Genomic DNA, 24,286 nt, shown 5'->3' with positions numbered 1-24,286 from the left:
TTAAAAGTCTGTGCTAGTGACAAAAATTTAAATATTAAACTGATTCGACATGAAAAAAAAGCAAGTGACTGCAGATAACATTTTGATAGGTGAACACCACAGAGCAATCGCGAGCATGGTATTAGGTTCTTAACTTATAGATTCAATTCAGAACACTCATTTACTAATAATTAAATAATAAGGATTCAGTGATTACGAATTCATACTTTTTTCAAGAAAAGCTAGTGATTGTGATATGAAAGTAGTGCGCTTTATGACTAAAACCTCTGCAAACAATTTTATATTAGTTTAAACTAAGCCTTGGTAAAAAGAAATAAGTATCTTGAGAGAGCTATAAGGTGATGCAGAAAGTTAACGTTTCGGTCAGTTCAGCTTAAATTTCCCTTTTGAAAGTACTAGCATTTGTGAAAACAATTACTGTTTAATTACCTTATATTTTGCTGAAATTTATTAGATTTTTGACTATTTCTATTTCCATTTCGTACGCAGGATGGTAACACTTTTGGAGTAATATTTTTGGTATGTTATCTCATTTCATCTTCACCACATTGGCCAGACGCTTATTAAGTAGTTCGTAATTACGAGTGATGCGTTAGCTGGTGCTATTCAGTATTAAAAGTAAAGATTTGTATGTTGGAGAACATGGACCTTGCAACTACGTATTTTGTGTAATGCCTAGCGACAAACTATTTGCTTTCTCAAATTGAATTAAGTAGAACATGACAAGCAAAAGAGATTTACGACCCAGTGTTTGTATTCGAAGCATTCACTTCAATAATATATCATCATCTATGATTATACTACTTTTGTAGCCCACTTGGAAGTAACTTTAGTGCAGGACTCCTTCTAAGTAGTTCTCAAACATAATGAAGTACATTCTTTCGACTGGTAAACATGTACTAAATGTTATTTTACTCACTAATTCTGCGTACAGTTTGGGGTCACTGTTATACAGTTCATCTGTACAACTTAAAATATGTTGTCACTGGGATATACGGAGTAAATTATTGTTAATGACACCACAGACTTTATCATAATTTCAGTTTAGAAAACATAATGATTTCTTCTTAATGGGTTTTGTGCATCATAATATTGTATTACTGTATTAATGAATCATTATTTAAAAATTCTTCAACTGATAACAATCAAGGTAGGTAATTTTGTCACAAACTGCCTTCAGCTGATGAACGAAGTTGAAAATTAGGAATTACTATATAGTATTTTTTTGTCATAAATTATGACTTATCAGTTGTGCGTACCTTACAAATGGACTGAATTTCGATCTAAGTAAAATAAGCTATCTTGTGGATTTTAATTTTTACAACTGAAGTCAATGCATGATGAACACCATCACTAGAATGAACAACCTGCAGAAATCTGACCTCAGTATAAAAAATAACTAATTTAAATTAGGCGATACTATACAACAGTCACGGGAAGTAGAGATTGCAATGTAAGAAGCAAACAGTAAAAAGTAACAAAGTCAAACCTTGTGAAAGTGGTGGAGGAATTTGACTATTATTATTGTTATTATTATTATTATTAGCTGCACCTCCTTGTGACATAAAAAGTGTCATAGCCATAGCCATTGATTGCGGGTCCATCATATTTAGTTGAGATGTGGGCGGCATATTATAACCAAATGGAAAATTATTGTTTACAACACTGGATTCACAAAGTGGATTTCCTTCGAAATTTCCTGGTGGTAACTGAGAAACTGAAGATGTGGCTGATACGGCAGCAACTGAGGATAAAGTTGGTGTAGTACAATTACTCGATGAAGGTGAACTAACAGCACATAAGCCAGGTGGCGGCAAAATACCTGGATATTTTGTATAAATATCATTCATAATGTGAGCCTCACTTAGCTGTAGTAAATGAATAAAAATCAATAACTGAGTTATTGGGTGTAAATCAAACACAATTATTCTAGAATTAATACGAGATTCTCCTGTAAACAAGTGACTAATAAATTTTGAACAATCACAGTGAGTGCAAGGTGAGTCAGTCGTACGCAAAGTGAAACCGGACATATGTATGTGTACAACTGTTTAACTTGTCACACCTCATCAGTACAATTAAATGAAATTGTCAGGACAAATACCACAGTAGTACACGTAGTGACAATATTCCTTCTCACAGAAGATATCACACATCCAACATACGATTCAACAAGGAAATACCAATTATTCTACTAAACTATTATATAAGATCATTTGGAAACTTACCATTTAAGGGAAGACAAAGAGTGAGTACACTTCAGTCACTCACAACGATTCTCAATAATCTCATTCAAACTCTTCTAATCACTGCTCATGACAGTCATCCAGTTACTAGTCAGGTAGTCTCCACCTATATACATGGTTCACTCCAACGGTCATTGCCTTCATCCACTGATGTCAGCTCTTGGTTTCTCCACACAACCCTACTTTCCTTCCAAATTACTACCATATCAACCATCTTCGACCGTTGAAGTAGTCACTGGTGAACACATCACACATCTCCTAAACATCTCAGTCGATAAACATTCATTATCTCGTCAATCAGCTTACCATTCTTATCTATTTCACTTAATCTAACCTCAGAATTAACCACTCCATGGTCCCAACATATACGGGCAACACTTCGAAGGTATCCATGATCAAATACTAGTAACATATAAATAACCTATGTTCTTAAAGACCGCGTTTTACTATTATAAAGTAGAACGGAGAGAAATGTTGTGTAGTTTGCGTGCTATTAGGTTGCTATACAGATATATCGCTTACGCTACAGGTGACGCAAGTTGGCGAATGTCAACCAGGCTTTCTGGATCCGATCTGACCAGACTTACAAAGTAAGTCTCAACCACTTCATTCTCTATCGTTAGTTAAGGCGTTAACGTAAATCAGTCCTGAAACAATGTTTGCATTTAAAAAGGGATGAAAGTAATCTTTTGATTTTGTTAGTGTTTTAATCAAATAAGATTATATCATCTGCGTATCCTAAATCAACGAATCTCCTGTTGAAGGATAGATTTCTAATAAGTCAGACAGTGAGGTTATTTGCAAAAGAATGTCTACGAAAAAGTTAAATGAAAATGGGAAAAGCTGACAACCCTGACGAGTGAAATATGAATATAGAAATCAAGCACTTATGTGTTTGACACTTAGTAAATGATTTTCAGGCTGATGTATGTCTATTGAGAAAACAATCATTTCGTCACAATCTCTATAGAGCTCGAGTCATTTGCTTCAAAACAATTGTTTCACAGGCGCATTATACATGGCAAACACAACACTTCCTAAATCTAATAAATTCGATCGACACAAACGCAATAGTATAATAACAATAATAAACGGCGCCATGAAGTCCACAACTTATAGCTGAGTGCATTAGACTATTAGGAACTAAACATTGCACATTGTTAAGTAAAAATACCAAAGATTAATAACTAATAATAAGACAACCATAAAAATGCTTCAAATGCATCTTTGAATGTTAACTAACAGTGACCTAATTGTTTTAGTAGCTGTTTGATGTGTGAAACCAGCATTCCAAATCTAGCTAATTTAAGTGTAAAGGAAGTGGCTATTAAAAACAGAAGGGATTGGTGAGTATAAGACATGAATACCTGAAAGGGTGGTCCGAAAGCAGAACCTTGACCACCGACAAAGGAAACAGGAATTTGAAGAGGTGTTGATGATGCTGGCAAAGTACTGATGTTTGCTGAAGGTGTGATAAGTCCTGAACACTCAGACTCAGCTGACTGACCGAAAAGAAACAGTGGAGGAATAGCAAGCAATGAATTTGGCATGGCTGTACTTGAAGGTAATGGGAATAGATTTGACGTAATGGTATCGGACATGGAATTCAAATCAGAATTGGACACTGATGAGCCACGAAAAGCAGTTGAACGAGAATTGATCAAAGTAGTATTAGATTGTGCAAACAAAGATGCATTTGATCTAGGCATTGTAACGTCATTAAATGCATCAGACTGATCTTGAAGAACTCGATGTGAATGTTGTAAGGTGTCGATGTCATTCGATTCCGAAACAAGGCCCATTGCAGACCCAAAAAGAATGGTAGGCTGAGTGCTCAGAGGCGAAGATGCTGAAATTGACATAGATGATGTGACGTTGTGTATAGATGATGACCACAGACCTGAAGGTGCATGAGCTCCAAACTCTGGTGCATTTGAATGGTTTATACCATCAGTTTCTGAGTTGTTATACGGTAAGTTAGTCGGTTCAGTGTCCTTACATTCGGGAAACAAATCACGCCACGAAGTTGTATTCTATAACAAAAAGCAACAATGGGAATTCATCTTTATTCGATATTTGTGGAAAAATGTCATTTCTTTTTATTAACACACCTAATTATATAACCAATAAATTATCTAAATCAGTTGTCACTTCTATAGCAATTAAACGACAGACAAGATTTCAGCTTTTTTAATAGACCGGATGCTAGAGTAATCATTGTAATAAATTTTGCCAGTTATAACACTTTTGACGCTTTAATTGACACGGAACATAATTATAATATTTGTGTAACAGAGAAAAATTGAATATAGGCATGGTTAGAGACGTAACTCATTTATCAAGTACAGATTTGTATATTCAGCTTTTAGCCACACATGTTAGTGATAGTCAGTCAGTCAGTCAGTAACAACGTAGAACTTCGTACGTACGTACATCAGTTCGAGTTGAGTGATAGTGAAACAAGACTGTCCAAACCAAAATAGGTGAAGTGTGACCCGAAGTTGTGATCTAATCGAACACCTTAACCACTAAGCCGCCGGCTCAGCTAAGGTTACTATTCTAATGAAAGTGAAGGTCAGGACGAACAGTTGAGTGGAGAACACAACCTAAGTAGATTCAGAAACAAAACCGATCATTTTAGTCTGCGTTACTAATAGTAGATTTTAGATTAGGTTAGAAGTGATTTGCACTGTAGCATATACACCTCAGCTCTCTTAAGAAATATTCTGTTCTTCCAAGTTACATATACTTAGGGTCTGGACCAGACGTATATTACGCACGCTACTGCTATTTGTTTCTCACAATCACAATGATTTGATACCAAAAACACTTTTTGATTCACATTTTCCTGAATTGATTTTTTTTGAACATATAGATGAAGAACTAGTATTACATAAATAATCACTAAGAACGAACTAAATTAATTATTGTAAGCGTGATTATGTATCAAAAACTTAATGGACTGTAGCCATGGATTGAAAAGAAGACACTTAGTCACGTCTATCCGTTTTTAAAAATTCTCCAGAAGACCATTAACAGTGATTAATTAGTATTTACATAAGAAGGTACAGAAAAAAACATAATATTTACCTACAAACAGATTATATACATAAAACTTTTAAAATAGACTACTAACCGCTAGACCACAAGCTGTATCCCAATTCCATGGAAGCACTTCATTTTCGGCTCCATTATCAATTCCTAAACCTAAATGGTTATGATTATCTTGTTCTTCCTGACAATTATTTCTGCTGGCGGCGCAATTTCCTACGGTTGTACTTGCTGTAACTGGGTCCTGTGAAGGATCAGGTAACCAAACGTGATGCGAATTGTTTTGACGAGGTTCCCAGATGGATAACAAATCAAATGGTGCCATGTTAGCGTTTTCTTGAGGGTGTTGGTTCTCTAACCTACCAGGGACGGCTGTCCCATTGGAAGCAGTGAGGTGTCCAAGCTGTCCGGGTAGAGGAGTTATGTCCCCAGTGACACCACTACCCGCAAACGAATGAGCCTCTCCACTAGCTGCGCTATTGTAATTTACTCCGTTGGCACTGAAATTGCCTGAACCAACACTACAATGTGAGTCTCCGAAACAAGAAAGCAACCCAGAACTGCAATTGCTTCCCCCAGCAGTATCACTTCCAGGTGTTGTACTTATTCGACGCTCTGCACCAACAGCCCAGATCTGATTAGCCCGAGAAGAACCGATTATGGATAGATTATGAAAGTGATGGGGTAGATCAGAGCTACAATCATCAATGTTCTCCTTTGTTTGCATATCTAAGCATACACCTGTAGAGTTAGCACAGTTGGCAGCTATATCAAGTGTATCATCATCAGTTAGACAGAGTGTATCAGGGAGCTGAGGAGCGCCATCTTGAAAAACAGACAGATTGAGATCAGGCTAGAAAAAAGTTAAAATTAAGGAAAAAAGGGAATGAAAAATTAATATTTGATCGCAGGAGCAGCAAATATGACATTGTACATGAATTGATGTCACATTCGACTTTTGGAAGTGTATAAATGTCCACTTTCGAATGGACAGACAGTATCTTAAAGGTTAAGTTTGATTTAGAGAGTGCTGAGCCTGTGAAATCCTTAAAATGAGGATTGACTAGATGTGCTTGACTAAAATTAGTTGTAAGACACAAAAGTAAAGTACCATAGTCTAAAAAAAACTGATCAGTGACAGTCGCCATGACCGAATGGCAAATAGTGAACATTCAATACTTTAAAAAGCAGAATGATAACAATATAGTCTTTTGTGCTCAAATCGAAAGATCTTATCGAAAAAATGATACGTGATAATTAAGTTTCTGCAGTTATTCATCAACTACAAACAGTCAAGTACAATTAGGAGTCAGTCAGTCAGCTGCGACATAGAACCACGCACATATATGCATCGATACAAGTTGCCATACCTCATTAACACAACAAGATGAACACCGGATTCATAAAAGTAGTTAATTCAGAGGTGGTAATATATAAAAGAAAGATTGCATATAAGGATATAGTACAGGAAGAAAGAATTAATTCGTAGAAAGAAAGATATGAAGCGATTTTAATCTCTCAGTTTAAGGGAAGACAAAGAGGGTATACACCAACGCCATTGTGATCTATTCTCAGCCACGTCACCAAGTCTCCAACCATTGGTTACGAAAGCCACGCGGACCCCAACCAAGTAGTCTGCATCTACCAACATGGCTTGGACTAGAAGTTAGTGACTTCAAGCACTGATGCCATGTTTTGGTTTGGCCGACCCTAACCTTCTTCCAACCATCTCCAACACCGGTTAGCATTGCACGTCATGGTAATCGGTGTTCAGACATACGTAACACGTGGCCCAACCATCTTACTCGATAAAGATTCACAACCTCACCAACTGATTTACCATCATTCCCTAATACCCTGAGTCTAACCTCACTATTACTTACCCGGTGATCGCAGCAGACGCCAGCAATATTTCTAAGGCATCTGTGCTCAAACACTAGTAGCTTACGAGTATCACCTACTCTTAATGGTCATGTTTCGCTGTCGTAAATTAAAACAGAACGGACTGCCGCGCAGTATACTCGTCCTTTTATTGATAGACGGATATCTCGTCTTCGCCATAGGTGACCTAAGGTGGCAAAAGCCAAACGAGCTTTTCGAATGCGTGATGAGATTTCGTCAGACACCAACACATTAGGGCTTATCAGACTTCCAAGATAAGTGAAGTTATTAACGCGTCCGACTAATTCACTCCATATCCTTAGTTCAGGTGTTGACGCAGACCAGTCCTGAAGCAACAGCTTGCATTAAGAGGGAGAGAAGCGCATTCCAAACATCCTGGTATTGTTGCTCAGTGCTACCAGAAGACTGCATTTTATCAGAGTTTTCACCAAACAGGACTATGTCATTTGTGTATTCTAAGTCGATAAGTGGACCTCCTGGAAGGAGATCAATACCCGAGAATCCAGTCGACGAGAATGTTATTTTCAGCGGCAGCTCTATGATGAAGTTGAACAAAAATGGTGATAGTGGACAACCTTGACGGAAACCACTTGAGGTTGCAAAAGCAGATGACAGTTCGTCATAAGAACTGACTCGACTGGTAGTGTTCGAGTAAAGAGCCTTCACAAGGTTTATGTACTTCTGAGGTACATCTTTCAATGACAGACACTGACACAGAATCTCGCGGTCTACAGAGTCAAATGCTGCTTCCAATTCAAAAAAACTAACATTGTCGGACGCTGATGAGCATGCCTGTGGTCTAAAACCTGATGAATGGTGAATATGTGATCAATACAGCCACGATCAGGTCTGAAGCCAGCCTGATTTTCTCGTGTCTGCAGTTCACGAGTCTTAGTTAGGCGTCCGATAATTATTGAGGCTAGTATTTTAGATGCTATATTAGTCAAACGAATCCCTCTATGGTTGTCACAGGATGATTTTGACCTCTTTTTAAATATTGGGATAATCAGTGGTTGCAACCAGTCAGATAGGATTATGTCAAACTCCCAGATTTTAGCTAAAATATTAGTCAACCTAATCGCTAAAATTGGATAGCCATCCTTAAAGACCTCTGGATCGAATCCATCTGGACCAGCTGCCCTTCCTCGTTTCAGATTAACTATAGCATTTTGAACTTCAGCTAAAGTTTTGGGACCTACTTCAATGTTCCATTCACACTACCTGGGAATGGAGGGTAGTTGTAGAGTAGCTGAATGCCAGCTGAACTGTTCCCTAAAATGTTCCGACCATCGTTCTAAACGTCTGGACTGGGAGCAGATGAGAGTGTCGCCTTTTTCCGAAATAGTCTGACTTACACCTGACTTATTAATTCCAGTTTCCTTTATTAGTCTGTAAAGCTGTCTTGTGTTCCCTATAGCCGCCGCCTTTTTCATCTCTTTTGCTTTTGTTGCCGACCACTGCTCACGGTCGTTCCTTAGACTTTTGATTATCCTAGACCTGATTTTTTTTCGTTCTTCATCGTGTTCAGAGCCTGTCGGGATGAGTTTACGAGAATCTATCAGTGCAGTAGACTTAGTAGAAATCCACTGGTTTTCGTGACCCTTTAAATCAATAATAATAATAATTTTCATAACTGTTCGTATATCTTTCCAAGTAACATCTGGGTCAGCCTCGTTTTCAGAAATATCTAAGTATGACCTCGATTGTTCCTGGAATCTACTTTTGGCTTTGTCGTCAATGAGTTCAATTCTAATGGGTCTCTGCATTCAGTGAGGTGCAAGCAAATGCGTGCTTATATTAGAGCATGACTAGAGTCTAAACATATACTCCAGAGCGAGCGGCAGTCTTCTATCGAGCCTCTCCAACGATAACTGATGGCAATATGGTCTATTTGAGTCCATCGTTGGTTTGGTGTAGGGGGTTGCCATGTTAGACGATGTCTCTCTTTACGCTTAAAATTAGTGCTTGGTAAGAATAAACGATTGTATGAGCACAACTGCAGTAGACGGTCACCATTATCTGTTCGCTGAGCCGGAATACCAAAATACCCACCTAGATGTCTTTCTGTTTAGTTTAAGCTACCTACTTGTGCATTAAAGTCACCTGCCATGAGTAGTATATCTGAGCGTTTAGCTTTTTAAAGAAGCTCAGAAAGCTTTCTGTAAAATTCATTTCTCACTTCATCCGGGATGTGGTCAGTGGAAGCGTAGGTAGAAAGGACGAAAAGGCAACGATGTGTGTCCCCATCCTTTCGAGTTCTTACGGGGCCGTTTAGCCGAACAGCACATAGACGACTGTTAACGGGGATCCACTCTAATAGTGCTTGTTCTGTCCCTGTACTTAGTGCTATGAGTACACCTGCCAGTCCACGAGAACTAGTCGTCGGGTCGCCAGATACACAGAGGGTGTATCTCGTCGGCTCTCCGTTTTGCCGAGGTGAGGTAAAGTGAATGACCACACTAGGATCCTGTATGCGTGTTTCAGAGACACAGCAGACATCAATGGTACGAGATTCTAGGGTTTTAGCCAAAGATTTGGCATAGGGTGCGTACCTTGAAGGCTCTAATGTGCAGTTTGGAGCGAGGGTTCAGTATACCTGGGACAGTATTTCGCGCACTAGAATCGTTGGCCATGGTGACACTTGAGGAGGAAGTCAATAGAAGAAGTTTTAAGTTGATAGTCGAGTTAGGAGGAATAATAGGAATTGAAGAAAGATTGATTATGAATACAGTAATCTTAAGTTCTTTTAGAGGTACGAGGGTGGTTACCACTTCCCGGCTGCCCATACCATGGAAGGGTTCTACCACAAGTACTTCGCCCTCGGACCTTGGGTTTGTTGCTTTTAGTCTTACCGCTTTCCGACCGACCGGTCTGGCATGATAGGACCTTGATGAACGATTGTTCTAGCCAGTATAGCTAGATTGGTTCATCATGATAGACAAGCCCGACCACCACGTCAAGGCGGCAGCAACGTTTAGGAAGTGATATATTGAAGTAGGAATAGTGTTGGTAATAATAGGAGATCAAACAGCTGTCCAGTACATCCTAATTTTCAATATTTCTCCGGCTAAAGTAAGTTTACCTTGAACAATATTATCAAATTGAATTAACTTTTACAATTTTCCATACCTTTAAAATAATCATGTGCTCATAGGTGACTAAGTACAAGATAGATTCGGCAAGTCTAAGCGGAAAGTACTGTCCAATACAGTTCGACTATGTCCAGTATCAGGACTCGGAAGTAAAACATAACACGTGGTACAATTTGACTGTGTTACGAACGTACGAAGCCGATCTCTACCAGAACTAACCAATAAAGAGCTGGACGCAACCATGGCCAATTTTGGACCACGTCACCTAACATCATAAACCGTGGGCTAGTTATTGATTGGATCTTCGTCGCTAAGTCTCTTCCCATAGACGCGAATGAGGCCGATGGTTCTGAAATACCCACCAATCCTACGTAAACCAACAATGAATGTCGGGGTTATAAATGACTGGGTGTACATAATAACTGTCCCAATTATTTCAGTCGAAGAAGGTATGTTCACTAACCAGTCAACTTCCCATTCCGATATTTTACTCTACGCCAGAAAATACCATTACTCCCTCGATGGTTTCATCAAGCACCAGGAAATCTTTGAGGACGCCCGTAGTTAAATGCTTTCATCCTACGCAAGTCATTACTTAAGTAGAACATATATCGTAGTGACAGAGTCTACAACAGCATATTAACCTCACTCGCTTCACAAGTGAAACAAGTTTGCAAGAGCCAAGCACGTTTTTTGTACAGGTTTTAGGATTTTGTCACCCCACAACCACCGATGCTAGAACTTCCATGATGGATTAAGTAGTTAACGCGATCAATTAACTTTTTGTTTTAAAATGGGTTATGACTTAGACCGGTGCTGAAGCAAAATTTTGCTTTCGTGAGGGGTACACGTCCCAAACGTGCATGGAATTTTACTTCGAGCATTTCAATCCGTGTGATTATTAGTGAACAGTTTAGACACAGTCAGACTGACTCCTATGTGATTATCACAAGTATCCCTAGCCTTCTGTAGTAACTGATAAGCAACCGAAACCAGTGGAACCCAATTACATTCAAGGCTCAAACCCCAACTAATAACTAAGTCAATCTGTTAAACCCGAAAATCCACTCGAAAAACTAAGGAGTGAGCCTTGATCCAAATTAATTATAGCCGTTTAAATCTTACTGAGTCGGAGACCTGATGTCGATCTCCGATTCAGGGCATCGGTAAGAAGTTGCCGACTGTAGGGTAGCAGTAGGGTTTTGAATTTCCCTTTAGTATTCCGCTCAGTTTCGGTCACCAGTTTTAAGACTAGATCAAGATTTCATCTTTCTCAGAGATATCTTCGTTACCAGAAGAATTATTAGCCTCAAATCGCTTTATTAAGTCCATCGTTACTTATAATTGCTGCCCTGTGTATTTAATGTCACCACTGAGTAACCGCTTTGATAGCCAACATTCAAGTTTCTCTTAATTCTTATTGCGTTCGTAACATACTAGGATGTACCTCTAAACCCACTAATCTAGCAGGAGCTTTCAGAATCGTGTTCTTTTTCAACCTATGGATTTAGGTTGCCAACGACCATCGCTGCCTTTATTATGGATTGAAGATAATATCAGAATGCTTTACGACGAACAATCCATTGGTGGTTGACGAAGCGCTTAGTTAGTTCTACCTTGGGGACACTTGAGATTTTATTCAAGATCAGTTTGTTTCTCCTGGATCCAATATGGAGCAAAAAAACTCATTATCGGAGTGTGATAGTTATGCTATTGAACGGTGAAAAATATCGATATGGTCTATCTGTCCATTGTTGTAGTCTCAAAAGTAGATAGTTTTACAATCTTTCTTTTAGTGCCTAAACTTAGTAAGAATAAACAGCCGTCTGAAAATAGTTTTAACATGCGGAGCTGTAGCATAGTGGGACTGTAACCGTGTTTTGATGAGACCGATGTATATATGGTAAAGACAAACTGAAAATACCGTTTTGATTAGGCTCAAAAATCAAAACATTGAGGGTACTTTCAAGGAAGGGTTAACTACATGATTACTGGGGGATGGACTCTAATCTTTCATACAAATAGCCGTAACGACTGTTAGTAATCTTTATCAGAAAGTTAAGTAAGGTCAGTGAACTAACAAAGTTTCTTTAGAACAAATGGGTGACTGAAAACATCCCCCGGTAAGCTACAAGAACGAAGACAAGAAGGTAACCTTAATATGCGCTAACAGAGGTTTACATAATGACTATGAGGAGTGCTGAACAGTTTATTAACACAGGAAACAGAAAGAAGAATTGTCAATTTTACTAGGTAACAAATGAAAAGACAATTGTTTAAATGTAGAATGAATAGTCTTGAAAAGCTGTTAGTGCAAAAGTGGAAAAAAGGTGGGCCATAATGATACACTTCCAGCATGCATCTGTGAACTTAACAGTGAAATTCCCACCCATGTTGTTAATAGTCAACCATCGTGCAGTTTAATGATTAATTCTTCCAATACAGTTTGATAAAAACTTGGATAACTGTGATTTGATAAGACGAAAGATTATTAAATATCGAGGTCAAATCTTGAAATAGATTTCCAAATCACTCTAATGAAACATTTCCGAGAAAACAATAAGAAACCGTCTTAAGAATTTTATTTATATCAAAATATTAGTCAAAACCAGTAACCTACGAGTGCAGCAGGCCAATGAGGATGATAACCAATACTTAGCGATTTGCAGTTAATGGAACTGGAACCTGGAGTGGTTATTGTCAAATCACCCAATGAAGTTGTGGAACCGCCAACTGAAAATCCCGGGGGTGGTATTGAAGTAGATAACAGGCCTGTCAGGTCTGGAGTAACACGAGCCACCTCTTCAGCTGACATGTGTTAACTTGATACCCTCACCAATCCCAAGTATGTACACAGGTTGTAGAGCCAAAGCTCAAATGGGGCTAGAAAAATAAGAAGACCTATTGAAGTTAAAGATGAATAAATGACAAAACTAGTGAGAGGAAATTGATTCGAACCAAAAAAGGAAATAACTGAGGAATCAAGATCTAGATGCATTTCGGCTACATAGTAAACATTATTGAACTACTGTCATAGGAAAAAGAGTCCGATAAATACACACAATAGTCCCAAGAAATAAGTCATAAGACCATAACACAGAGTAGTAAGTTCTACGAGAGTTGTGGCTGGATGGTATTCGTTTATTCCTATTTGAAACTTAATGAGTAAAACATTACGAAATACAGGTGCATGAACAACAATTGAACCGAACTTTCCCTGTGTGAGATCTAGGCATACTGTCGGGCTGCCCAAATCTAAACAGGCACGCTAGATTCCGTGGCATAATGGTTAATAACTAAGCACTCTGGCTTAACGTTGACATTTATCACGTTTTGTAAGAAGCTTTAAAAGATGAAGATCAAAGAGTCTAAACATTGTCTTGAGACAGTACTAGTATTCTAAGTGTATGATAAATAGCTCATTAATATCAATTAATAAAATAAACGAACAGAAAGTAAAGGGAGTGTGTGAAAGTGTGGTCATGAATATCACACAACAATGATTGCGACATACGGCACATTCCTGCTTACACGTCCAAAGCTAGTCGGAATACCATCAGATTGGAACAAAGGCGTAGACTACTCGATCAAAACATGGTGCCAGTATCAAATGGAGTGTAAATTACCACTTTTTTTCGCAAATGCTAATTTGACTAGTCCTGGAGAGAACATATCACGGATATACTTCGAGAACATCTTTTTTCATGAGGACACAATTTCTGCATCAGTATTTTCATTTCCTCAGCTTTTTTCGTTGGTTTTCTTTGGTGTAATGTGACGACTAGGACTAATACGTAATCATAAAGTTTTACGTTCATTCTATACTCAGAATATTTAAGGTTAACTTATAAGCGTAACTTGAGGTGTGAAGGGTAAGATAGCTTAAGATACCTAGTCCCCTTCAACTTTAATATGTAAACAATGACCAAATACTTGTAACTCTGTGTGGGTAAACATAAACAAACTCGTATAGATATGCCAGAAAAGTCAGTGGATGACGCATTAGATGATACAAACTTAAGACCTGATTGGGAAATGGATTCTAAACCATAAAAATCTGATCATTTCAGTGCATGAGCTACAAGGCGACCTTAGTGTTTGATTTTTAGAATCCCATTATTAGAATTGAGATTGTATCAGACAGGAAATGTCTGTGTACTACCCATGTACTACAGATACCCTGAAAAATTATGAAACTTTTCGAACCAGGGATAGCCAAATGTACGCTTCAGAAAAACGATTTACAACTGGAAAACTTTTGGTCCCCAAGAATTAAAGCCAAAAGGGTAACGTTAAATAGTTCAACATACACCTAGTTAGCATACTGATGTCATATCAGTGCTATCTAGGCACAGTAACAGAAAAAAATGGGACAAAGGTGTATTGAAAAAAGGTGGCAATGTCACGTCAATACAGCGATGGAACTGACAACGAGAGATAAATGATTTTAAACAGTATCAACGGTAGTGTGAAACGGATGCAGTCGGAAAGTGGTGCTGAATAGTATAAATACACAAAGCCTAAAGAAGGATAAACGTAACTGAAGCAACTAATTTTGAATCCTGTCACTTAGTGTCGGACCTAAGATTTTGATTACGAAATTCTACACGGCTTAGTCCAGCCATCAGTGTCTCTGAGGTTTGATAATGTAACTTTTTGGGCAATCCATGGGGCTTTGTTCAGCTAGTATGTTCATGCTTTTCTTCTGCCAAGTCTAAACATTGGCCTATAAACCTCAGCATTGTTGACATCGTGTTGCCACAGAAGGCAAGCAATAGTTCAAGGATAAAAATAATTGAATAGTTTGAAGGCTAGTTCTATTTCAACCATAAGAGCACAATTGAACTAGATGTCAAATAAGCCTGAAGCTATAGTTTAGTGATCTTTATGACAGTAGCGTTTTACAAAAAAAACGAAAGCATGAAATGAGACATAACAGAACCCCTTAAAGGACGTTTTCACTCTTGTTCATTAACCTGTTAGACAATATGTGCTTTGGTTACCAGTTGGATCGATTTTCTTATATTAAGAAGTTGGACTAGAAGCATCTTCAAAGCTGACCTACATTGGTCTACGTACCTTAAAGGCTACACTAAACTTACTTAGGTTGATCTGATTTGAAGTCCAACCAATTTATAACTACCACCTACGAAATCTGAACTAAGACTAGTCAGAAGCTTTTGTGACATAAACTGGTTTAAATAAGTACTTAACAGTCCTGGTCGAGAAAGGGAGACATTGAGGAAATTCTGAACATGTAGCTTAGACAACATTCACAACTCATTGGACAGTGCTTCAAATATCTTCTGATTATCTGTTAACTGACCACTATACTATCGTGGTCTGGACAAAATAGTAGTGATTTCACAGTCCCTTATCCAGGATGACGTTTACGAGAAACCCAGGAACAAAATGAAAGATGTGAGGCGTTGTCCTCAAGAAAATTCGGCAAATCTATCGGTTGCTAAATTGAAAAGAATAGATCTACCAAGGAAGTATCGATCACCAACCCTAAAAGTGTTGGATATATTTCGTAGTCACAACTTAGACCGATAAAAATGTTGGACTCTACGTTGGGCATGAATAAGCTACATGATCAGGGCACGTTAAGGTTGGTTTACACTAGTAATATTCAAAACGGAGTTCTGAAGGTAGATAGCCCAAAAAAACATAACTAGAAGTCGGATTTTATTGAGGGTGTGTAGAATGGGTTCTTAATCCTCATTTTGACAATACTTTGTGTTAAGGTCCTATGATAGTTTTTTTCCTTCCTGTTGCCACAGATTCGTTTCACTTGGAAAGATGTACAAGTACAGAGGTTACATGGCTTTACCTGCTGGGATAGTCTGGGTTTATGAAGAATTTGAGGTTAAACAATCATCATGCTCCAAAGTTTCTGCACCTAACTACTTCCAAGTTCATCTGAAAGGAACGTTTTTGTTTATTAAGTTTGATTATGTCCACAAGGATACTCAGAGCATAAATTAACATAGCCCTGGTAAGTGAGGATGTAAACAAGAAAGTTACCAGTACAGTGGGAGTTTTTCGACTATTTGATATTGTTGGTAGAATAAGTGATATATGACCAACAGAAAGCATACTTTTACAGGTAAGTGCTATGCTTACAAAGAAACCACTAATGGGCTTAGCCAACTATACTGTATTACTTATCAATATAACGATGAGTATCCGACACGAAATTACAAGAACCTGATCAATAGTACAAAGTGATCGTCTTTCGGGATCCTAACCTGGCAGATCTTCGTTCACGAATGTTACCAACAAAACGGGAATCATATAGTGTTTGTACTATATATATACCCACTGTGGCTTCATATAAAGGGCTAATGGTAATAAACAAACAACTAATAGAACTCGTTTTAGCCTGTACAACAGGACAGACTCGTTGATAGTGTCAAGGGTCTAATCAGGATCTCATATATTAGGATTTTAACAAGATTGCACATTAGGTACGATAAATATAAGCCTAGCATTAACCAGTATATGATTATCAACAAAAACCAAACCTTCGAAACTTGCTAGCTGGAATTATATACGAAAAATTCCGCTACTGACTATAGAGATACAGTTAAGTCATTTTCATTTTTGATGATATTTTCAAATATAGATCCATCAACGATAATTCCACTGTAGCTCCAAACAAATCCGAGTAGGGTAGTCAATTCAGGCACTTATTAGATCAATTTTAAAGGCGCAAACTTGTCTCCCGTTTTACATGCATAGAATTATTGAAACTGCAGTTCATACAACTGACTGGCCTTCACAACTCACAAATATGTACAGTATATACAACCGACCCAACGCCCGTATATTCCGCAACTAGCCACAAAATGAGAGAACCTTGAAGCATTTAAACAAAAGATTGTATGTAGAAATATCACTTATTAAATTAATCACTGAACTTCTATATTTTTTCATTGTAAGAAAAGATTGCCAGGGGCTGATAGTTACATGGTTAGTTTGTTACACATGACTGTTGGTAGACTTTGGTCATCCAATTAAAAGATTGAACATATCTTTAACTATCCCACACTTTTTCTACTCTGGGTTTAAAATTTTAGGTAATGATTTTCACTATCTCAGATGTTTTTGTGAGAGATGTACTTCGAAATAACCACTCAAACTTTCTAAATACTATACAGATCTTTCCTAACATTTTTTGTCTTACGGTGTTTAAATGAACCAATGTCCCATTTAATGATATCTGTTTGGGAGATATGACAAGTTTAATTTCATGCAATCTGATTGGTCGACAGCGAGTTTTAATACCAATTCGAACTAAAAAGCAGCATACTTTTCCAATGACTCAACTGCTGACAGTCTAAAGAGTGATTATTCAGTATTTTGTTTTTCATGCCGATGTGTCGGAAATTACTCCTAGTATTTAGACATGTCAATCAGCCAAGCTGACGCTGATGAAGAATGTCTAGTTTTTCCTGCAATAACTAAAAATTATTCAGAAGTAAAAAATACGGATGGATTATCAGTGGAATTAAACAATACACCACCCAACCCAAACTCTTTTTCTCGACCTCTACGTTCCACTTTAAAAACAAAATCGAAGTTCGAATCCGAAAAAATCAGACAAACTGGTTATAATAGCTCAGAACGAAATAATAAACTATACGCAGTAACTACTAGAGGACAAAAAAATCCTGACAGCTCAATCCATATGATTTATAAATTCGACTCTATGGAGAAAAACGGTGCTATGAAAAGTCAATTCCCAACCCTTAAAAATGACATGGAAGTATGTGATTCGGATCAAACCACTCCATGTGGATCTAAAGAGCATTTAAAGAGGCCTTCCATACAACAGTTAAGAAAGTACTCGGTCGTGGATCCGAATACTCTTAAGTTTATAGAAGGTTAGGATTATTATTATTATTATTATTATTATTATTATTATTATTATTATTATTATTACTGTGTCATGATATTCGTACCCACTTTTTAGCTTAAATATTGGTTTATCACTTACATTATGAATTTCATACAACACACTGGTTCATTATTTTTGTTCACATTGGCATCAAAACATAATCGTGTAGCATAATTCTTATTGAGGACTTCTTGGAATTCCATATTATTCTAACAATGCACATTGAATTTCTTTATCAGGAGAGTATAAGTTATATAGACTTGTTCAACAAAATATTCATCTTTTCTTAAATCTGTTTCTGTTTACGAAAACATTTCAATTTCTACGTTAAAAATCACTAATTATCTTTTGATCATTTGCATATCAGTATGAAGGTTAGATTAACAGGTTTATAATTGCTCCTTTTAATGTACATACATTAAGATTTCGCTTGATTTGACCATATACCATGATAACTGGTTTTTAAGCAAAATTAATTAACGTGTGAAAAATGAGATTGATATTATTTTCTCCCATCAATTTGATACATAAAATACTCATATTGCTAATAATTAAATACATGTATATAAGTTTAACAGGATATTATACTAGCTTCAACCAGAAACTATAAATTGTTAATACTAAAGAAACTGATGATTAACTGCCAAACTAACATATACACACACACACATTTTCATTATGGTACTATATTTGTTTGGTTAATCATTGGAAATTAATACACATGTTTCGTCCAGGTCTCAAACTCTTTAATAGCGTATATTCACAGCCCTCATGGTAAACATGATACAATCAGAAAATTGACTCAAGTTAATTCTCTCTGATTGTAAATGATAAATCTCTTGATATTTGATAAAGTTAGAAAAATTAAATGTCAAACATGTTTAAAAAAAACTGACAAAAAGCAGTTTGACATGGATATTATTTCCATCGGTTCACTAATTCATTTGAAATTCTACGCAAAACTACAGGAATTCTTTCACTAAAAAATATGTTTGTATATGGTATAGTCAAATTAAACAGTTACTAATTAATCTATTACTAAATAGATTAAAAGAGATTAAAATCGCTTCATATCTTTCTTTCTACGAATTAATTCTTTCTTCCTGTACTATATCCTTATATGCAATCTTTCTTTTATATATTACCACCTCTGAATTAACTACTTTTATGAATCCGGTGTTCATCTTGTTGTGTTAATGAGGTATGGCAACTTGTATCGATGCATATATGTGCCTGATCCTACGTTGTAACTGACTGACTGAATCTATTACTAAATTGGTTAAAATTTATTATTTGAACGTAAAATGTAATTTATGTGAGACTACTATATAGACTACTATATAACTTCAGACTATCATTAATAAAATACAAAAATCAAATAGAATAGTACATTTTTCATTCATCAATAATTTAAACCAAATTCAGATTTTCCTCTATTCAATGACAAAATATAAAACAGATTATGTTAGTGCTTTTCTGAATCACTTCCATGGGTAATTGTAATGGCTTGTAATTTTTTATCTTTTTATTTATGACTACTATTGATTAGTTTTTATTAGTATAGTGTATATCCTGAGCAAATTATCTTGATTTAGGTCCTTTCCTAAGTTTTAATATATTCGAATTGCGACTAACACTGAAATGTAAGAAATACATTTCATCCTATCCAGTATTTTTCACTTTAAACGATAACTCATTATCCATTGAGTCATGGAATTCAAAATAGAAAGAAATACACTTTCTGGATTCCGGTCCCAGAAACTAATGAACTTTACTTAAACTTGTGACTAAATGACAATATCATGGCAATTTACTGAGTATGTACCTATCGATTGCAGTCCTAAATATAAATAATGGGAGAATATAAACACTTTAAAAAAACAACCTCGGACTCATTGAACACTTTTGTGACTTTCTAGATTCATTTTCTCGGTAGATAACACATAAACATATAAAGTGAAAGGTTCCGGGTTCAGATCTCAATGTAAATGCCATTACTGAACCACAAGTACGTCTAACTGATGAATGTCAAAAAAGAAATAATACACGTCCATAATTCCCCTGCTAGCCGCAATCCATCTCTATTAATAATATCATTCTTATTAGAACTTATTAACAATAATTATGTTTATTCTTATTTCTATTACATTAATGATAATAATAGGTTTACCCATTACTATATTTTAACATTTATTTCATTGGTATCAGAAGGGGTTTTATGGAGATTGTAGTAATTTCAATAGTTGGAATCATGAGTCAATCGTAAAAATCTTCAATCATGTCTAAACTGTATAATATACTTAATGAATAGTATCCCAGTGTATCCATCACTTTCTAATTTGTTCAAGAAAAAAAAACAGTAGAAAAACGTATAATAACGGCTATGATTCTTTTTGGTTTCTCGTTTCTATCTCAATATTTCAATATCGTTATTTATTATTTATTTGTTTAAACACATATATATTGGTACAATTGGGCACCGAATACATATGAGCCACACAAATCTCATTTGACTTGTGTGAGAGCTGGGATACTGCCCGGGTGCCTAAACCGAAACAGGTGGTTTTCTTAGGGGGCCACAACCGGAGCCTTCGACCTGAAGGTCTGGTCCACAAGGTAGTGGGGCATCGTAAGGAGATGCAGTCCTATGGTAGTCAGTGACCAACAATTGGTTCATGCGCCATTTGTCTCCTCAGGATACTGGAGCCCATTTGCACCAATTGTTTGGAATCAGGGTTTTCCAACTCCTCTAGGTGGGCTCTCTGTGTCCACTAACCCGGTTAAAGTGTCAGATATCCGCTTCTCGTCCTCTCAATTTCGTACACAACACCCCCGCCACGAGAAGGCAGTGAGTAGGACTTCCCTGGCAGAGGCTATATACGCGTGGCCATGTGAGAGCATTTGGAGAGGGAGAACGGACTCTCCCCACTCTCGGCCGTACTAGGGCATTTGGGGGCTTTCATTAACGTATTAGATTGTGAGTAAATTTATAAAAGTCCATAAGTACATTTTACCATTTACAAAGATCATTATTTCATTAAAACTAATTTCTAATAGTTGTAAAATTTAAAAGAAAAAAAATTGAGCTATAAATTTGGTTAGTCGAATTGTTCATTCAATCAAAGTATTAATTACATAATTCATATTAAGTAATGTGTAAATAAATACATCATTGATGCGTAAATACATACAATTTAATACCATACTGTCTAATATTAGTTATGGTTCAGTAAATTCTATCTATAAAATTTCTAAAAAAAAATAATACAATAATAGTGTTAAATTAAAAGTAGTAAAGGTGAATTGAATTTTTTCATGGGTAATTGATGTACAGTAATTAACTGAACAATTAAGTTTGTACACTTGGTATTGTTTACTTGAATCTTCTCATTGATGTTTAGGATTGCAATTAATCAGTTTCTTATTACCATATGTGCATCCTATGTGGATTACCTCGATATTGCCGAAAGTCACAAGCATTATAAGCAATGATGGATGATGGCAGTTCTTAATATCACTGGGAAGATTCAAGCAAACAATATCGAGCAAATTTAAACTTCACCCCATTGCACATGCAAATGACTATCATGACTCAGTAGCTAAGTGGATAACGTGATGGTGTTTGAAGCGAACAGTAGTGGGTTCGAGTCCCGAAATGAACATCAACTGTGCGATGCAGTTACATCCATCTGGCGAGTCCCAAATAGAACGATTCCATTGCTAGCCACCATCCATCTTCACTTATAATTAATTTTGTTGTTTTCATATTACTTAATTTCATGTTAATTAGTTTACAATAAAGAATCATTTACATGAATAAATAGAAGTGCAACAAATTCATCATTTATGACGGATAAGCAGTCCTTCAATATTAATTAGCACCAATTTATTTTCAGCTGTAAAATTTCAGAACCAATTCACTTTTTATGATATTTTTTCTCATTAGATAAAATATATTTCATGCATGGGTTTCAGTGTTATCGCCTCTTAAAAGAGAGAGTGAGTGAGTGAGTGAATGAGAGGAAGAGTATAACGATCCCCACCCATGATGGTTTCACTTAAAATTTTCAGTATTTTGTTTTGTGATAGGTTACAGTTTTAGATAAAAGAATGTGTTGATTACATGAACCAGTTAAACAACCTATAATAAATCAATTATATTAAATCATGAAATGTTTTTACTTTTGAAAAAATCATGGTATATTCAAAAACTTACACAGGACTACAAATACCAACCTGTAACAACAATTTGCATAAGCGATATTATCAGAAGTTTAAAATGTACTTACATTTCAATAAGTGTAATAGATTTTCGTTAGAATGTTGTTGATTACTATGTTTTTACAGATTTAATTTAAATGACATTCATTTTATTACGTACCAAGATGTTATCATTGTCAATAAAGTCGATTATTTCAAAACTTCCATATATCAGGACCATTCAATAATTTTGACCACATTTATAAGTATACATTAATCTTAAATACAGAGCTTACCGTTGTCCTTTTCGTGTCTTATCTTTCTGTGTTGTTACAGACTTTCATCTTAATTTTATTGATCATTTATTCCAAATCTCATCACCTATTATAAATACTGACTGTTTATTCTGATTCAGAAGCCCTGAAACAAAATGAATTGACTTAATTCTATACGTATTTCTATTCCCATTTTGTTGACAAATAACTGATTAATATCTAATTTCTTTTTGTCAGTAAATATAATCCATACTCTGTCCAGGAACAAATGTCATGTTAATTAGTTAACCGAACGGATTAGCAACTATTTGTTTGTCAAAAAGATACATATATATTCATAGATATTTTTTTCTCAGCCTTAATATTAAAAGCTAAGTGCTAATATGACTTTCTAGTGTGAATAAAAATGTTCCAGATTCGAATTCAAATAGTAAGTTGAATCAATTTCAATGGAAAAAGTATTCAACTTAACCCTTTTAGTTTAGAACTATTTACCTTCAAAGAAATTATCCGACATTTGTTTCTTTATTCTTACATTTACTTATCTTTATAACTAAATATCGCATCTTAATAAATAAGAACTTTCGTCTAAATTTAAATGAATAGTTTCACAATATTTGAGCGCCGAGTTAATATAGTAAAGAGAAAGAATGTATTTGTAAAATCTCAGCGAAAGAATTTGAAGTAAATCCAACGTTTCGCCTAGCAATCTGGTCCAAGCTTTTTCAAGGAAAATATTATATATATATATATATATATATATATATATATATATATATATTCGATAATTTTGTTGTTTGATTATATTTTCCTTGAAAAAGCTTGGACCAGATTGCCAGGCGAAACGTTGGATTTACTTCAAATTCTTTCGCTGAGATTTTACAAACACATTCTTCCTGTTTAATAAACATCGCATCTTTAGGATCGAATTCGTAGGAGTAAAGATTTAAAGCATCATTATTATCTTAACTTCTAATATAATAATTTATTCATCTATATGTATGACTCAATGAATTGAATAGAATATTTTAATAATGAACAAAAATACATTGGAAAATTATGATAATTTGTTCAGTAATATTTTGTTAATTGGTTTTTTCTGTCTCCCTTTAAATTGTTTATAAACAAATAGAAAAACGCGGAATTCGTAGAAATCTCAAGTGTTCAACAGCAATAATCACAATGTTGCTATGATTAATAATAATAACGGTAATAATAATAATAATAATAATAATAATAATAATGAAAGAGAATTAGGCCAAGAATAATCATAACGAGAGAACATAATAATACCTCTTATTAATGTATAAATGAAACGGTCTTGTTTATTTTCGAATATCTAATTCATATTCATTGAATATCATGTTTAAGTGGGAATTTCTTCATATTATTTCATAAGTAGTCATTTGTCCATGGTTTTGTTTGTATATCGATGTACCGCTATGTATACACAAGGGTATTGTGAAAAATTTAGAGCAAACTAATGTGTATCTTTGTATGTGGACATATATATATATAGATAGAGAGAGATATATTCTTCTGAGATTCATAGTCTAGGGAATAAATTTATTGTTTAGTGTAAATAAAAAGCTAGTATTACTAATACTTACTACATTT

General features: G+C 35.7%; 2 protein-coding genes across 3 annotated transcripts in view; one reads left to right on the top strand and one right to left on the bottom strand.

Annotated features, from left to right (window-relative positions):
• The window catches only part of PUM2_2 (Pumilio 2), a 34,398-nt gene extending 17,075 nt beyond the window's left edge, over window positions 1-17,323 (bottom strand). The window contains exons 1-5 of one of the 2 annotated variants that reach the window (XM_051212434.1): window positions 17,084-17,119; window positions 12,912-13,174; window positions 5,383-6,150; window positions 3,614-4,279; window positions 1,490-1,868 (exon numbers count right to left, since the gene is read on the bottom strand). In XM_051212434.1, the coding sequence (XP_051072618.1) occupies window positions 1,490-1,868; window positions 3,614-4,279; window positions 5,383-6,150; window positions 12,912-13,106 (2,008 nt within the window). In that variant the 5' untranslated portion in view covers window positions 13,107-13,174; window positions 17,084-17,119. Of the gene's footprint in view, window positions 1-1,489; window positions 4,280-5,382; window positions 13,175-16,818 lie in introns of both variants that reach the window. The other variant, XM_051212433.1, reaches the window with a different exon arrangement.
• An 88-nt stretch (window positions 17,324-17,411) lies between these two features.
• The window catches only part of MEC2_4 (Mechanosensory protein 2), a 75,043-nt gene continuing 68,168 nt past the window's right edge, over window positions 17,412-24,286 (top strand). Inside the window, exon 1 of the mRNA XM_051212432.1 lies at window positions 17,412-18,180. Coding sequence (XP_051072616.1) covers window positions 17,703-18,180 — 478 coding nt within the window. The 5' untranslated portion in view covers window positions 17,412-17,702. The remainder of the gene's footprint in view (window positions 18,181-24,286) is intronic.

Source organism: Schistosoma haematobium, chromosome ZW (genome assembly GCF_000699445.3).
Source record: "Schistosoma haematobium chromosome ZW, whole genome shotgun sequence".
Classification (NCBI taxonomy): domain Eukaryota; kingdom Metazoa; phylum Platyhelminthes; class Trematoda; order Strigeidida; family Schistosomatidae; genus Schistosoma; species Schistosoma haematobium.
The sequence above is the reverse complement of the archived record's forward strand: the minus strand, read 5'-3'. Positions and strand labels throughout refer to the sequence as shown.